The sequence below is a fragment of the Oreochromis niloticus genome, linkage group LG12, assembly GCF_001858045.2.
Source record: "Oreochromis niloticus isolate F11D_XX linkage group LG12, O_niloticus_UMD_NMBU, whole genome shotgun sequence".
Classification (NCBI taxonomy): domain Eukaryota; kingdom Metazoa; phylum Chordata; class Actinopteri; order Cichliformes; family Cichlidae; genus Oreochromis; species Oreochromis niloticus.
The window spans coordinates 9,788,118-9,806,615 of NC_031977.2; the positions used below are offsets into that span (position 1 = coordinate 9,788,118).

General features: G+C 39.1%; 1 protein-coding gene and 1 long non-coding RNA gene across 8 annotated transcripts in view; one reads left to right on the forward strand and one right to left on the reverse strand.

The window, feature by feature from the left end:
* The window catches only part of LOC102081842 (glutathione hydrolase 5 proenzyme), a 90,028-nt gene that overhangs the window by 54,499 nt on the left and 17,031 nt on the right, over positions 1-18,498 (forward strand). Inside the window, exon 1 of one of the 6 annotated variants that reach the window (XM_019365556.1) lies at positions 17,557-17,675. The exons of the other annotated variants lie outside the window; for them this stretch is intronic. Within the exon in view, the coding sequence (XP_019221101.1) occupies positions 17,596-17,675 (80 nt within the window). The 5' untranslated portion in view covers positions 17,557-17,595. Of the gene's footprint in view, positions 1-17,556; positions 17,676-18,498 lie in introns of those variants that run through there. 6 annotated transcript variants of the gene reach the window in all.
* On the reverse strand, positions 6,637-8,308 carry LOC109204537 (uncharacterized). 2 transcript variants are annotated; one of them, XR_002064030.2, is made up of 3 exons: positions 8,265-8,308; positions 7,499-7,844; positions 6,637-6,996 (listed from the first exon to the last, which is right to left on the reverse strand). It is a non-coding gene; the product is annotated as an uncharacterized LOC109204537 (long non-coding RNA). The 2 variants fall into 2 exon arrangements; XR_002064031.2 differs by having other exon boundaries at positions 6,946-7,027.

Here is an 18,498-nt window from a genome sequence, read left to right on the forward strand (position 1 = left end):
TAAGGTCATCAGGAACAGGTGCACAGATTACTTTGAGGCACATGGAACCAGGGGCTGGGCCCCAGAATGAGTCTTGCAACTGAACACAACCAAAATAAAAACTAAACACAAACTGATAGAGGAAAGGAGAGAATGAGGAATAAGGAGCGAGAGAGAGAAAACAAAAACAACCAAAAAAAACAACCCCAAAAAAACCCAAACAAAAAAAACAGTGAGCCTAAAGTGGAGAGAACACTGACAAGAACACTGCTTAATACCATAAGTTAAATATGATGGATAGATGCTGCATAATGGTCTGGAGGTGCTTTGGGGGTGTTAAAATAGCCTATTTGTATGGAATAAAAGGGCAACTTAAGTAAGGACCACCACCATGTGGACAACACTTGATTGGGCCCAATTTCATCCTATAACAGGATGACCTAAAACACACCTCAGCAATATTTAAAAAAATAATCAGTCAGCTAGAATCCTGATTGTAATGGAGTGGCAAGCACAGTCTCTGGATCTAAACACTATTGAGCTGTCAGAACAGCTTGAACTGTTAGACAGGGAGGAAGACTCCATCATGCCAATCCAACTTGTGGTATTTACTCCAGGAAGTATGGGGTGAAGTCTCATCAGATTACCTTGAAAAATTGACACGTAGAATTATCTGCCAGGCCGTAACTGCTGAAAGAGGTATTTGTTTTGAGGAAGGCAAAGTTGGAAGAACACATTCATGATTTGATTTCCACTGAAATCATTATTTCTAACTCTGACATTGTCAGCATTTCCTGCCCATTTGCCAAATTTCCTATACAGACAAACTTCATGTCTGATCCCAAACATTTGACCAGTAATATCTATATATCTCTTTCTATCTTTTTCTATCTCTATCTCTTTAGATAGAGATAGAGATAGAAACAAGTCCTGATACATAATGGGGGGGAATTGGCCTGTGTCGTTCTTTAATAGGTAGCGCCATATCTGTGGGGACAGAGTAAGTGATTACATTTGTGTAGCCACAATCCTAATCATGGGCAAGAAACATATCATCACATTTCATCACCGCTTGTCTTGTTGCCCTGTAGATAGATCGGAATTCCTGTGTATCATAACTTCTACATCAGGAGTATTATTAGCAAACTCTGAGCTGACCTGGTGAACACCAACCCTATTTGAGATTCAGACAGGAGTTTATTATCTTCTGAATATATCAGTCAGGGTTCCTCCAAAAAACACTGATATGCTGATATTTGTGTGTGTGTGTCAAAAACCTGTAAAAATACAGGTTAATCTAATCCAATGCATTTAATATGCTTCTATTAGGCCTATTCAACAAAGGTAGTTTAGTCTTGTGGTTACAGTTTCATAAACACATATAATACTGGACACTTACTAAAACTTTCACAATTATGAAGATAATTGCAGTTGTTATGGGGCACCCCGAGGATTTGGTTTGACCTCTCAAAGCATAACTTATTTAACTATGAAGTAAATGTAAACTACAGCATTAGGATTAAATTATGGGGAAATTTCAAACTATGCAGACTTACTGACCTATTTTAGACTTTCATTAAATGTGATATAGAAATACCAGCTACCCTAATGACCACTACAAATTGTTTTGTACATTTGTTGGATCAACTCCTTATTAAAAAAATAAAAAATCAGAAGATATGTGAAAGATATGGATCAAGAAAGACAGGGGGTCCACAGAGACTGCTTATGGATGGTGCCCAGACATCTGCGTTATGTTCCCACATGGAGGCCTACTTAAATAGAAAGGAAGATAAGTATATGACATCATTGTTGCAGTCACTCACCCTCATTTTTCAAGTATTTTCCATGACAAACACTCAAACTCAGACACTCACATTCTCTTTCTTTCCCAGCAAAATTGTATATTTGTTTGTGTAGCTTGCTCTGTTTTGTCTTTCTGGTGTTGTGTATCATTTGAGTGTGACAAAAACAGACGATTAAACTTATAACATTCAGTTATGGTCTTAGATGCTAATTTGAAAGTGTTGGCTGAGCCTGCACCTGGTCACCTTGCCTTTTTTATTGGCATGGTTGGAGCTGACGACCTCTCTCCATCACTATCAAAGCTTTACTTGTTAATTTACTAAAGGACTTAGGAAAGCTGAGCCAGCAGCAGCTTGCCCTGCATGCTGGTCTCCCCTCAGTCTAATGTCCAAGCGTTAGAGTTTATCCACAATCTGCATGTGCAAACCACCAGGAGCTGACCTCTCAGTTTGCCCAGTTTCACTCATTGTTTAAAGGAGAAGGACGTGCTCTCAGAAACAGAGCTATGAGATTGAAGTAAGCTTTCAGTGACAATATTCAATTGTAGCAACAAGATGGCAGTAATGTAAAGGTTAGATTCACATATTAATTGACAGGCTAGGAGCTGGCAGTGGTGTCGGAGATGAAAGGAGAGAGTGACTGATATGCTTTGGTACGTTTTACTTTATGTCTAATTTTAAATTTGACTTTGGTTGTCCTGATGGAATGCCACTAGCAAATGTACATTTTAAATTTAAGCCTGACTATCCATTATTCCTCTAAACAGATAGCAAATGGATTGGTTTTCCTGGTGAAATTCGAGGCTATGATGAGGCACATCGGTGTTTTGGGAAGTTGCTGTGAGCCAACCTCTTTCAGTTGACAATCCAGCTGGCCAGAGAAGGATTTCCAATTCCTCTAGTCCAAAGTCAGCAGATCCCACAGATTAATAATACCTTACCACAGTAGGAAATATATCCACAGTGTGATTATAAAAATATGAGGAGCAAACATTGAATGTTTCAGTTTTCTCTCACTGTCTTTGTCTTTTAGGAACTTATACACAGATGAGAACGGGGCCCTTCTTAAAACCGGTGATATTGTGAAATTTGAGAATCTGAGTAAGACTTTGGAGATGATTGCAGAGCAGGGGCCAGATGTGTTTTACAACGGAACAAGAGCAAAGAATTTAATCAGTGACAGGTATTGTCAGGCGGGATTCATGCTGCTCTCTTTTTTGACCTTTTGTATGCCAGGCACAATGATCTAATTGCAAATTAAAAAACTGACTCTGTAAAGCTTTGCCATGATTCTTCACAGACTACACTGTGAGCTGTCTGGATGAATTAAATTATTATGAAAGGCATTGTGTTCAGTTTTGCTCAGCAGAGTAATTTGTTTAAATGTTTTTGCTCAGAAGGAACACTCACACTGGAGGACATAGTATTGTGTAGAGTTACAGTGACTGATGGGTGAAATATTTCTTTGGGAGAGTACCAGATGTACTTCCCTCCACCCCCTGCAGGAGGAGCCATCCTCAGTCTCGTGCATCATGAAAGGTTCCTGTTAGACACTGACTCAAGGGCTGCTGCTCATTTACACTTTGAAAATGATGCTTGTTGGATACGTTTATGTTTTGAACTGATCTGTTTAAATAATGGATTTAGTGGTTATTGCATATGGCAACAGGCACACACACACTAAAAATTGTTTATATTTTCAGGATATAAAAGGAGTTCAGAACCAAAGACAATTGATGAAAAAACATTATTTTATCACCGTTATATTGAAGCTTTAAAATTTGCCAATGGATTAAAGGAACATATCTGAGATCCAAAGTTCCACTCAGATAAAGTAAGTATCATGAAATACTGCTAAGAAAATTCACTAATAGAGTAGAACCTGCTTTGGTTGCATACAGTGCAACAAAATAGTACAACACTGCATTTAGTTATGACTTAACTTTAATTTTCAAGTGGTGTAGCAACTGACACAAATGAGTAACAATATTTCTAAAAGCCCAAAGCTCAAACACCAGAAGCCCTGGGGCACCCTCCCTGGGCCTGGAGTTGCCTGGTAACCCTAGCCCAGGCAGGGTGAACTTTTTCTTGATCTTCCTCGCATGGGGGTCCCTTGAGTGGCTCTTTGTCTGGTCCCTCACTCGGGACCAGAGGGAGGTACTCAGAGTAGAGCCCTTGCTCTTCCACATCGAAAGGATGCTTCCTAGGCGCCACCTGGGTGAGATATTCTGGGCATGTTCCACTGGAAGGAGGCTCTGGGGCAGACCCAGGACACGCTGGAGAAATTATATCTCTTGGTTGGACTGGGAACGCCTTGGGGTTCCCCCAGATAAGCTGTAGGAGGTGGCTGGGGAAAGTGAGGTTCTATGCGTAGTGCTGCTACCCCCATGACCCGGGCCCGGATAAGTGGAAGAAGATGGATGGATTTTCTTTTCTTTTTAATATTGCTTATTGTTTTGATATTGCCGTATTTTCTGTAATGTTTTTGTTTTTGATTCTCTTTTCATTCTCTCTATGGCAAAAAATAACTAACGAGACTCATGATAACAATTATTACAAAATCATCTCAAATTGAGACACCACTGGTACCACACATGTCTGTGCTGGCTGAAGATGGACCTATTGTGTCTGTGATTAGCACCATCAATGACAAGTCAGCACCTACATCATTCTGTGTGACTGTTAGAAACCAGCTATCACACATTTTTCTTTCTTTGATAAAAATTTAATATCTTTTTGTTTACAGATTTGGCTGTAAGGTCCTCTCTCCAAGCACTGGAATCATTCTCAACAACCAGTCTGACTTCTGCAATAGAACTAATAGCATTTCTCCTGGTGAAGAGATCAGCAGGATGCTTTCTACATTTAATATTTACATACAAATACAAGTACTCAGATGAGGAGGGCAGATTATCTCAAAACTAATACCGCAAAGAGTTAAATTTTTTTCCTGAAATTATTTTCCTGACAGTTCCTGACATTTCTTTAAATAAAGTGTCAGCTTACCTGTCCACATAAGCCTTTCATAACTTTCTGACACATATTTCACATAATAAAGGGTAATTAAGATGTTACTCAGTTTGGGGATAGTAATCTAGTAGGCCGCTCAACCAGTTTCAATTGCTGTGAATGGAAAAATCCACTTCACACTGATGATATTGTTACAGAAACACAAGGAAATTTTGGTAATAGCTTTGGAGCAAACTTCAAATACTCTCTATACCAGTCTGTCCAATGCTATAAATCAAATTGAAATGGATACTTGAGGAGTTTCTTTTGGATGCTGTTGCTACTTACCGGTAGTAACTACAGTATTAGTATTAATATTCAGTTTAAAGACTTGTAACAGCCAGGCCTTCATCATTTATTCATTGCTCATTGTTTGTATGCATGGTAAGAGGGACTTCTGAAGTTGTTCCTAGAGTTTGAACAACTTCCCATATGAAAGTATTTAATCACTGATTGGTTTGTGAAATGTTTGTACATATGATTTACACATAGATTTGATGTACATACTGCTTGAGAATGAGGTCCAGTCATTTTCTTTTTGTTTTTCTCACATGGATGACTCAAGATTGTAGTTTTGCCCTGTCCTGTTGAATTTCTCAGGGGAGCAGCCTCCCTATACGGCACCAGCTTTGTTGAAGTCTGAGTCAAAGATCTTGGGCATTGAAGGGGCAGGTGGGATGATGTGTCGGTATGTGTCTATTGTAATCACACAAAGTGCCACTAAGATAAATTGGCACAGATTAATGCCCATCTTTGTTGCTGTAGTAAGTGGCATAGTCACAATTTGCTTCATTTTAATCCATCATTTTAATCCATCCTGTAGTCCTCACTTTCCCCTCGCTAAGATTGCTATTCTTTTATTTCTCTCCAAGGCACTCATGAACCACCTTTGGTTTGGAAAGATCATATATATACACATATATATATATATATATACATATATATATATACATATATATATATATATATATACATATATATATACAGGGCTGCACATAAGTGGTCCGCAGGTATGCATTCGCTGTCAAAGATGCGCACCAGATAAGAAGTTGGAACGCGCGTTTGCGTACATAAGATGTTCTGGAGGAGGACAGACATTTGTTAACAACTCTTAAAGGTGTCAAAGAAGCAAGCTCCGTAAGCAATTACTTTGGTAATCCTCCACCGCAAAAGAAGCGCGTATTCTGAGGAATATAATAATGAGGATCACGCTCATTAGGTTTTCTAAGTTCATTTGCTTATTAGTTTCCCCTTGTGTTTTCATCCCCTGTTAAGTCTCCCTTGCCCTTCATGTGTTTCATGTCTATGTCTCTTATGTTGTCAAGTTCATGTTTTCGTGTCTGCGTCTCATTATGTTTTCTGTTTTATTTTGAAGAAGTCCTGTGTTCCTGTGTTCTGTGTTTAGTTTTACACTCCCCTTGTGACATTGTTATGTTCATGTGTGTCAGCTGTTTCCCCATGTGTTCCCACTTCCCTCATTAGCCTCCTGTGGGTCAACGTTGCTTTTTACCTGAAATGTTACAGAAACAGAGTCATCATCTTTGAAAGTTTCTATTTTTATTTACAAAAATGTGATAAACAATCCTCTTTTTTTAATGGGAATAGAAAGAAAACTCGTTCTGCCCTATTCTTTCAAACACTCCACTATTTTGATTTAATCTGAGCACTCAAAGATGGTGCCTACAAATTGATACCCAAAATATTGATGAGCTGTAGCAATACATAAGGCTCTATTTGGATGTTTGAGGCACTGATTGATTCACACATGACATTGATACTGACACAAAAATTATGACTGCTGCAGTTAAACTGACAGATGGTCTTTCAGTCTGATTGGGCTGGACAGCATATGAGATTGGCTTCAGAAAATACTGATGTACAATTGTGGTCAGAAGTTTACATATACAGTTACAAACCCCTTACTGCATAGTATTTATTTACAATAAACTATTTATAATTAACTTACATCATTAAAATAAACAGGAGATTAAAAAGAAAGCAAAACAACATCAGCGTCTCTAAGGCCAAAATAGCAAACAAACACAGGTAATCCAAGTCCTCGTGGATTGCACATTAACACATGTCACAGCCAGAATGTTTACTGTGTCTCCCAGCACAGTCCAAAGAACATTGTTTCCAGGAGACAGGCCATCAGCTGGACAGGACCGTAGAAAGTCCTTAACCCATCACGGTCAGTGCAGAGCTGCAGATGAGGGAATATCTGGTCAGAAATCCTGTTGGAAATCCTCTGAAGTGAGTATGTGCTAATCATATACACAGAATAAACCAATATAGACAATATAAATCTTTTACAGTGTCTATGGTGCTAACTAATGCTTTGTCAGCAATTTGAAAGTGGACATATTCCAAGTAATATGGGATAACTATGTCTTGCACCTCAATGTTTATCACAACATTTTTAGCTTGATTTAAATGGTTAGTGTCTATGGTTATCTTTTTAAAATGTGGTTAGCAATACAGTCTTTACGAGTCTGGCTCCTACTCTTGAACTGTCAGCATTTTATCATCTGAACTCATCAAGTTCACACTTTTCTTCTCCAGCTGGTTTAGCACATATTCATTAGTGAAGATAGTGAATGTAGATGAATTTTAAAACCTGGGGTTAACCATCCAAAGCAACATATATTGTGACAGAAGGATAGCAGCAAAAGTTAAAATAACGCTTTATAAGATGGGTGTATGACCTGTTAAGATGTTTGGAGGTCTGGAGACGGTGGCACTGACAGAAAGCAGAGTTGAAGATGTTAAGATTTACTTAAGGAGTGATCACAAAGCACATAACCAGAAATGAGTACATCAGAAGGATAGCTCAGGCTGAGTGGGCAAAGTTAGAGAAACCAGGCTGATTGTGTGGACAAGTGCAAAGGAGAGATAGTGGATATATTGGACAAAGGGAGTTGAAGATGGAGCTGTCAGGCATAAGGAAAAGACGAAGACCACAGTGAAGGAGGACATGTGACAGAGGGGGACGCTAGCAATAGGCTGAGCTGGAGCCAGATTATTCACTCTGGCGACCTCTGAAAGGAGCACCTGAAAGAAGTAAAAAGAGCTAGCTATAATATGATAAAATAAATACCTAAAAAAATTTCTGGCATAAAATAAAATGTACAGTTTAAAAAAACTATTAAAGAGAAAATTATTTCAAAATAAACAAAGCAAAAAAACAAAAACAAAACAGGATTTCAAATGGCTCACTAAATATATTAAAACAGCGTAGCAAGTGTTAAAGCAGCTTAGTAAAGTGTGCGTTTAGTGTTGTTACATTGCAGGGTTGAAATAAACTGTTAACTTTGGGGAGCCAGGGCCGTGCAGAGATGTTTAAAGGGGCACATTGACCAAGGCCGAATAACAACAACACACATTCATGAAGAATCTCATATGGAATCGCATCATACTATATTACTGTTGTGAGGTGGCGACAAGGCAAAGCAAACATAGCCTATGTTTTACCTGATGGGTACAATGTTGCTGTTGAGGGATTTCTGCTGCTCCTGCTACTGATAGTGCTGGAGGGCAGGGCTGTGTTGATCTCAGACTGTAGACATTAAAAAGTCCATAGGAGAGATGGTAGCTGATTAAACAAGTGTTATGAGATAATAACAAAATACAAAGATTGGTGACAGCGATTGGAACCACAAGGCAACAAAAAACTGTGAGAAATAAACTAGGCTCTGCCTGTGAATCACTCTTTGCTTGTCTTCCTCCTTCATCTCCTCATCTGAGCTATCACTCTCCACTTGCTGTCCATCTGAGAACAAGACACAATTTGCTGTTGCATGAGTCTATTATTTAATAGTCCACACTTAAAAACTTTCGCACCTAATCCATAATAAAGTAATGATAGAAAATGTTATAGAAACATCCTTACAAGGCATGTCTGGACTGTGTTATATCATGAGTAATAATTAGAAAAAATCTATATACATAAAACACACACACACACACACACACACACACACACACACACAGTGACATTTTAGACATTCTTCAGAATACTGCATATACTATGGGCACAAGTTTGGATCATGGAGCTGATCCAGAATCCGTCCCTTATTATTTATTCCTAGTGCTATAATAATAAAGTAAAAAGAATACAAAAATAAATATAAATATAAAATAATGTATGTTTGACTATCCATTCTGTACAGGCACAAAGTTTATTAAATGTTTAAACTGTAGAGATACAATAATTTTGCTGCTGTAAAATCAGCATTTTGTCATATTTAAAATATAAATCTAATATAATCCGTTTCTTAATGTGTGTTCTTTAAAATACAGTGTGTGTTTTTTAAATATCACAATTATAATATTCCATAATTATGTGGACATGCATATTACATCGTTTTAAGTGAAATATAAGCCCTCCAGAAAGGCAGGAAAAGCCCTGTAACTTACTTTAAAACTAAATATGTTCCCTAAAACGGTGGACAGAGCTACAGACCCATGTCACTATTACCCAGTTAGCTATCAGCTATGACCAGCACTACTTGTGCAGTTAATAAAAGGACAGGTAATGTTAGTCGCGCTGTTACACACACAGCACGCTCATTTGTTTCAATTCGTCAGTTGCCACAAAACAACTTACCAACTTGTATATAATAAGCTAATACTCCTGTGTGCTATAGACTACAGTGTACGCTGCACACCTACTTACTGGTTGTGTCACATCAGTCTGTGTCTTTGAGTTAATTTGTGTTTCTCTTACAGCTCCAGACCGCCCAGGCAGGGCGCTCAAGCCCCTTCTGCCCTCACCTCTGCACGTGCCTGTGGGGAGCAGATGCCTCTCTGCCTGACAGATATATTGTTAGGCTCTGTCCCCACTCTCTTCAGTCTTGTGCAAGGGACAGCTGATAGATTTTATACTTGTGAGCAAAGACAACGAGTAGCATTGTGTTTAACATGAAGCTGAGATAAATAGTCTGGAGCTTGTCCATTAAGTGCTCTGTATGCAAGTGTGAGAAGAGGAAGACATATATAATATAAAATACAGCCTCTGTATTGATCTTTGATTCAGCTTGTTGTTGATGTGACTACCCAGGTACTCCACCACATTACATTACATTGCAAGATTCACTGTGTTATGTGCTCTTAAAGGTCACTGCACACTGTAACCAAACTGTATCTGCAGTTATCAGAGAGAAGTTATTCAGAAAATCATCACATTCATCATATCTGACAAGAGGAGGCAAAAGTGCAAACATTCTTGAATTAAAGTCCAGATTATTGAATTGACTTCAGTAATCAAGTAAAAGTGAAAAAGTACAGGCTCTGAAATGCACTTGAAGTAAGAAAGTAAAGTAGCTGGTACTATACTATCTATTATAATAATAATAATAAAATATCCAGATTAAGAAAACATATGTTATTTGAATCAAAGTTCTAATTATTTAAATTCTAACGAATGTACTCAGCTTGAATCTTTTGTGTAGGACCCAAGCAGTGAAAGAGAATTTTTGAAAAAAACAAACAAAACCAAAAACAATTTTGTGTTGCCTATTTGTAGAGGTTGACTTTACCTCCACACTTAAATAGGAAAATTAGCAAAATATGTAAATAGATGCCTTGAGTTGCAGTAACAGCAGAGGGAACCAACATGAAAATAATCATGGGAAAGCATTTAAACAGAGAAACATTATTAACGCATTTACATGTATATACATATTAGTCACCTAGCTTAATAGTTTCTGATGATTAGGGACCTGGAATTTACTATCGATTTCTTGGCCTTAACCCTTTCACGCATGGTGGTCACTACAGTGGACAGCTATTCAAAGGCTGTTTTCATGTATTTGTCTCAGTATATAGTGGTTTATATACTTGCACATAAACCACTACATTGGACACTGATGTGTCACTCCATACCCTGCCACCCACTGGACATGTAAAAAACTCTTTGAAGTACATGTTTAAAAAAATGAAGTTCAAAAATCTTTTTTTATGCCTAAAGATGAATAAAAATACTTATGAAAAAAAAATCCTGATTAAGGTTGTCATAAATCATGCATGAAAGGGCTAAATATATTATCCCCCTTGCCCACAATGCAACTTCTGTATGCCTGTCCATTTCACGTTTTGGAGAGGTGAAGTGCGAAATGTACATGGTGGACTGGCGTATCTATTACACATTTTGCCATGCTGTGAGCATAGAAATCAAGAATCAACTACCATATTATTTAAGTCAAATTGTAGAATCATCCTTGTTTTATTTATTGCCCACTCATTGTCAGTAGTGTAGTTGGAGTTTGGGTGCCCCCTACAATCCAAGAAATATATTATTATTTGAGGTCTGTCAATTCAAGCTGCTTTTTACCTGTCCATTTGGAGACAGTAAAAATAATATTCTTAAAATTCTATTCCTAAAATTAAAATCACAATTCAATTTCAAGTTAATAATATACGATCGTTTTGATTTCACTAAAGCAGAACATTATTTAAATAAAAGTTAAGATCTCCACTTGTTTCAAAAGGCCTTCTGTTTTTTTGTGTTTTTTTTGCTGTATTATGCTTTTAAAAACAGCAAAATCCACAGTGGGATTACTACAAAAACAAACAAGAAGCACTCTGAGAGTGCAAATCTCTATTGTATTTTATCTCTATTAATATTTATTGCAGATGCAGACATGGAAAGCTGGAGTCTGTGTCAGGATCGCCAAGTAGCTGTTCCTGGTTCTTGGTTCTCCGGCTGTTGTGCCTGTGTAGTTGGTGCACTGTCCCACAACATTACTAATGCTCAAGATTTACACAGGGTCAGATACCTACATTCAAGCTACCTTCTCGTAACAGCACAGTGATACAGAATTTTAGGATTTGTTGGATAATGCACAAAAATATTACAACTTAACTCTTAAAAATGTTAATCAAGAAACTGGGTTTTATGGCGTGCAGTGCTATAATTTGCTTCTCTTGCTATCTATGCATTTTTTCTCAGTAGCCGATGTCTTATTCCCAAATGTTTGACCCTCACACAGAGCAGCTGTGCACGTCAAATAATAAGAAGTGCCACAACTTTCAATGTGTTAATGCATCAACTTCACATGCAGCACAGGTGGTGAACTTCAAAGAAGGGTAACAGGATTGAATACACGTTTGTGCAACAATGCTGATTATGTAGTTTATTGTATGACACCTTTTTGTTTCCTCTACATGAACTGTGGGCAGTAGTAGCACTGATGTTGGTCGCTATGGTTGTTGTAACTGTGGGTGTTCTTGTAGGGCTACATGTGAGAATGCACAAATGTGCTGTTGCAACTTCCTCAAAAGCTGCAGTTGCTGCAGCCTCTGAGAAATGCTCAGAGATTGATAGGTGTGTTATGGAGCCTCGTAAGACAAGTTGAAGAAAAAAATTTGAACATGTATTTTGCGAGATGAAGATAGTGCTTAGTGGAAGGGGAAACACTCGTGGCTAGGTGTACTTTGATCTGGTGGTCTTTGTTGCATTCATTAACAACCAGCTGCAGTACTCTGGACAGCTTTACAGGTACCAATGGAAAAATGATAAATGCAAAGAAAAAAACTCTCAAGATCTTGCAAAACATTTGTGGGATCTTGCAAAAGTAATTTTTGACAGAATTTGTTCTGTTTAGTATGGTGCACAATAGCAATTTTCTAAGATCACACTTTAGCAATAAATTGACTTTATGAAGTCCTTTATCAGTCTTATTGTCATGGGCGTATCCTATTATCATTTTTGTATACATTAGAATTTATTTGTTGTCCTGTATACCAATTTGTCATTCTTTGTGAAATGCATATGCGATTTTATAAAACAGTTCTATGCAAAACATGCATGCTACTTTCATGCTACACATTCTACAACAAACACTTATTTTGTCGTGAATAAAACTTGTATACTAAAAAATAAAAAACAACCCTCTTAACCTCCTAAGACCCAAACTCTTCCATGGCATGCATTTTTAATTTCTCTTTGATATTTGGGCTGATTGGGACCTGATGAATGTAAAAACAAAGAATTACCAGATTTTTTTTTTTTTTTTTACCTATTTTTTGTTTCTAAGAAAAATAAGAGCCACATATGAGGATATTCGTTTAAAATTTCAATAGAACAGTAGCAGTATAATGTCCTCGTAAGTGGATATCAGGCCCTTGTAGAGCAACATTGAGTATTTTGGTCTAAATAACCCAAAATGTGATGTCCACATATGTGGACACCAGGTCCTAGGAGGTTAAGTCTTGATACATGCCCAATCATCCAGATAAGGAAATCACAAAAAGTTTAATCTGTGCCTCTGGACATACATATTGTCAGTGGAAGAAACTCATCCACTCTCCTGACCCCCTTCTTGAAGATGGGAATCACCACCTCGGTCTGCCAATCCAGAGGTACCCTTAATCTCCATGCAACATTGTAGAAACATATCAACCAGGACAGCCTTATAATATCCAGAGCCTTCAGTTACTCAGGGCAAACCTTTTCCACCCCGCGGAGTTGTTTAACTGATGTGGGTCCATTTGGAAGAGCAAGCAAGGGCCAGCCAAGGTAGTAGAATGTTAAAAGCTAAATATAGTTTATTTACAATAAAAACAAACAATCAAAACAGCCCTGGTCAGAAGGCAACAAGAATTAAAATATAACAATATAAAAATAAATGCTAAAAATAAAGTTCTAAAAAGAATGCATGATACATGAGAATGTGTGAGAATACAGATGGGGACCTCTGCCAGGCGCTCCAAGTGCACCCTCACTATACGTTTAGGCACCCCAGGTCTGTCCAGCATCCTCTTCTGCGACCTGAACAAACTCACCACCAGGTGTTGATCAGTTGACAGCTCAGCATCTCTCTTCACTCAACTCTCCAGAAGATACAGCCACAGATCTGATGACATGATTACAAATTCAATGACTGACCTGTGCCCAAGGGTGTCCTGGTACCACATACACTTATAGACTCCCTTATGTTTGAACATGGTGTTTGTTATCGACACAATGTTTTGCACAGAAATCCAGTAACAGAACACCACTCAGGTTCAGATCTGGCAGGCCAATTCACTCAGTCACGGCCCTCCAAGTCTCACCCAACCCAGGGACTCCAAGAAGGCCGGGTACTCTTAACTGTTGTTCGGTGCATAGGCATAAACGACAGTCGCACATTACCAAACCCGAGGGTGCAGGGAACAAACCCTCTCATCAACTGGGAAAAACTCCAACATACAGGCAGCAACCTGAGGGGATGCTAAGATTTCCACCCCAGACTGCCGCCTCTCATCAACTCCAAACTGAGACAGATTGCAGCCCCTCACCGGGAGACTGGTTCCAGAGCCCGAGCCGCGCATTGAGGTGAGCCCACCTATATCAAGCCGATAGTCTAGTCTCGAATGGGATGGGTGCACTGTGTGCACTCGACCCCTATGGTGCCTCCTGCGTGTGGTGGGTCTACAGGAGGGTGGGCCCATGTCCCTTTTTTGGGCTGTGCCCGGGCAGATCCCATGGAGTATGGCCCGCTAACAAACACTGAAGCCCAATTAAACCAGAATAGGACATTTTTAACAAACTGAAATAGTAAGGCACATCAGCTCCTATGCTTGAAACTCCTGATATTTAAGCTACATTTGGAGGGTGCTCAAGCCTGGCCTGAACTTGGCTATGACTTGCAGGATTGCTTTACCCTGCGGAATCCTTTTGGGATCTCCGTCCTCCTTCTGTGCATGATTGAAGAAATCAAGCTCACCTGTTTTTCATTTGCTGACTAGCTGGCCAGTATTTATGCTGAAAGCAAACCTTCAGTCTTTCCCTGAGTGTTGAACTAACTGCGGTAGTGAAATCTTCTCCAATCAATAAATCTGTTTTCCTGTTGTTGCCTTGATGATTACCCTACAATAACTGTTCTCGCCTCTATGCAGATGCCCCATGTTCATCTCTGTAAGAAAGTTGTGGAGGAGAATCCGTTCCTGTGTCGCGTGTGATCGGAAGCTCTGGATTTCCCTGTCAGACTTACCTTTACAACAGACTTTGCAAACAAAGACTGTAGATTTTCCTTGCTTAAAGATATTGTAAATAGCTATTTTTTCACATCCACTGTAATTGAACTCACAGTACAGAAACAGCTTTAGTGAAGGTTACAAATGATCTTCTTGTTGCCTCTGACAGTGGACTCTGTGTGTGCTTGTCCTGCTAGACCTCAGTGCAGCTTTCGATACTGTCGACCATAATATCCTATTAGAGCAATTAGAGCATGCTGTAGGTATTACAGGTACTGTACTGCAGTGGTTTGTATCACATCTATCTAATAGACTACAATATATTCATGTAAATGGAGAGTCCTCTTCACACACTAAGGTTTATTATGGCGTTTCACAGGGTTCTGTGCCAATTCTGTTTACATTATACATGCTTCCCTTAGGCAGTATCATCAGAAGGCATAGCATACATTTTCACTGCTATGCAGATGACACGCAGCTCTATCTATCCATGAAGCCAGGTAACACACAGCAATTAGTTAAACTGCAGGAATGTCTTAAAGACATAAAGACCTGGATGGCCGCTAACTTTCTGCTTCTTAATTCAGATAAAACTGAGGTTATTGTACTCGGCCCTGAAAATCTTAGAAATATGGTATCTAACCAGATTCTTACTATGGATGGCATTACCTTGGCCTCCAGTAACACTGTGAGGAACCTTGGAGTCATTTTTGACCAAGACATGTCCCTCAATGCACATATTAAACAAATATGTAAGACTGCTTTCTTCCATTTGTGCAACATCTCTAAAATTAGAAATATCCTGTCTCAGAGTGATGCTGAAAAACTAGTTCATGCATTTATTACTTCTAGGCTGGACTACTGTAATTCATTATTATCAGGAAGTCCGAAAAACTCCCGGAAAAGTCTTCAATTCGGGAGACAGACACTATCTCTACTTTTAAGATTAGGCTTAAAAATTTCCTTTTTGCTAAAGCATATAGTTAGGGCTGGACCAGGTGACCCTGAATCCTCCCTTAGTTATGCTGCAATAGACGTAGGCTGCGGGGTGATTCCCATGATGCATTGAGGTTTTCCTTTCCAGTCACCTTTCTCACTCACTATGTGTTAATAGACCTCTCTGCATTAAATCATATCTGTTATTAATCTCTGTCTCTCTTCCACAGCATGTCTTTATCCTGTTTTCTTTCTCTCACCCCAACCGGCTGCAGCAGATTGGGCTGAGAGAAGGAGCAGATGGCCCCGCCCCTCCCTGAGCCTGGTTCTGCCGGAGGTTTCTTCCTGTTAAAAGGGAGTTTTTCCTTCTCACTGTCGCCAAAGTGCTTGCTCATAGGGGGTCATATGATTGTTGGGTTTTCTCTGAATCTATTATTGTACGATCTACTGTACAATATAAAGCACCTTGAGGCGACTGTTGTTGTGATTTGGCGCTATATAAATAAAATTGAATTGAATTGAATTGAATAATCCTTTAATTGTCCCACAAGGGGAAATTTGGATGTAACAGCAGCAAGAAAGACAAATAGTACACAAGACACAGAACAGAAAGATACACAAATTTTACATATTTACATCAAGGACAATTACCGTTATTAAATAAAATAAAATTAAATACAGATAAGAGGCAAACCCAGGTTGTAGTGTGAATCGGTTGATAAAATAGTGCAAGTTATAGCGCTGATGTAAACCTCTGTTTGTTGGGAGCAGTTTTGATTGTACAGTCTGACAGTTGCAGGGAGGAAGGACCTGCGGAAACGCTCCTTCATGCATTTAGGATGCAGCAGTCTGTCACTAAAGGAGCTCTGCAGTTCAGCAACATTTACATGCATGGGGTGGGAGACTCTGTCCATCAGAGATGTTATTTTAACCAGAGTCCTGTCTCCCACCACCTGCACTGGGTCCAGGGTGCATCCCAGACCAGAGCTGGCCTTCCTAATGAGTTTATCCAACCTCTTCCTCTCAGCTGTCGATAAACTGCTGCTGCAACATACAACACTGTAAAAAAATGACAGATGCCACCACAGAGTCATAGAAGGTCTTTAAAAGTGCTCCCTGTACTCCAAATGACCTCTTCCCTCATTCCCCTCCACAGACGGATTTACACAGATCTCGGTCAGACCAACATCACTGATGAGAGACGAAAAGTCACAATCTTGATGCAAAGTGCTTTATGGTTTAGGTGAGGAAGATCAGGAACCTGAGGAACCTCAGCGCGAGGTTCATGAACATCACATAGAGAACAGCAGGAAGAACAGCAGGAAGTCGATAAAGCAGCGATAAGGGCCATCGATGCTACATTTTTTTTCAGTGGGAAAACGATGTCCACACTATCCCTGGTGGGATCACACATAAGGAGGAAAAAACTGAGGTCCACCAAGTGTCTTGCAGAGATGAGAAGAAAAAAAAACATCGGCGCTACCGGACCCCTCTCTGTGTGGCTTCCGCAGCGTTAAACGTTGTAGCAGCTACCTCTGCTTACCACAAACACGTCTCCGCTACGCTGCGCCTATCAGTACCCACACAGCATGAGCGCAATACGTCGCTGTGCTATCTGGGAAATCAAAAAGCAGTAAACTTTCAGAGGAAGTGAACCACCGACGGTTACGCAGAGAAGAAAGCAGCGATGCCTGGGTCAAACGGGGACGTTGCTGCAGATAACGTTCCTCTGTGCCCCCTCAACGACGCTGAGGGGGCAAATGAGGGAGAAAATGGGAATCGTTCTTGGCCCTCTAAATGTCCGGACAAAGATCTCGTAAAAAAAATCTTGTTTGGATGTCTTGTATTAGCTGGTTTATTAGCTTGTTTTTATATTTGGGGGTTTTATAGAGGTAAAAAAGTGTGTGGCATGTCGGACAAGGGTCCTAATTGCTCTTTCTTAAAAGCTGCAGTGGCCGCAGACTCCGTGACCTGTTCAGAGATTGGACGGTGAGTAACATTTTAAACTCCTGACACATTTTTGTTTCCACATTATACATAATATTATATGCACTGTTCCAAATGCACACTTTGGCGCTAAAACATCTTTGAAAAACTGCATAGCCTCTCATCACAGAAGTGTGTGGTTATGTTTTTTTCTCTACATCAATTTACAAGACAACTACTCATAAATTCTAATTTCTCGTTCTTTACGAAACCAATATGCCATTTCATAAAGGGCAAAATTCAGTCCGATCTGCATAACACAGATCAGTGCAAAATCTTCACCCCATTTCCCTATTTACGAGACATTCTACCCGACATACGTTATTACATTATAGTAAATAAAACGCTAATGTAATGAATTTAAAAAAGAAATAAAACAAACGCTTGTTAGTCGCTTTCTTTGAGTTGATTTGTTAAGAAATGTGTTATTCTTTAGGTTCTCAGATGGCTTTTTTCTTAATGAACTTACATTTAAAAACGACGTCCTGACAAACGGATTGTCCACAGCAAAATCTGCATTAGCCTACATCTTTCATAGGTCATATATGTCAAAAATAAATCTTTTTATACCCACTTACCGCTATTCTCTTAATCGTCTCTTTTCCCACAGCAAAATCTCCAGTGTTAAATTAACACTACAGAGTGTTTATATGTGTCCACACTGTTGAGTGTTAAATGAACACTTTTGACAGTGTTGTATTTTTAAAAGTAACCTAGTCAGTTTTCAAGATTTACAATGAATAAAACTGAGCAGTGCTGATTTTCTAACACTGGAATATTTCTAACATTTTGAGTTATTTTCCAGTGTTCAGAAAATCAGCACTGC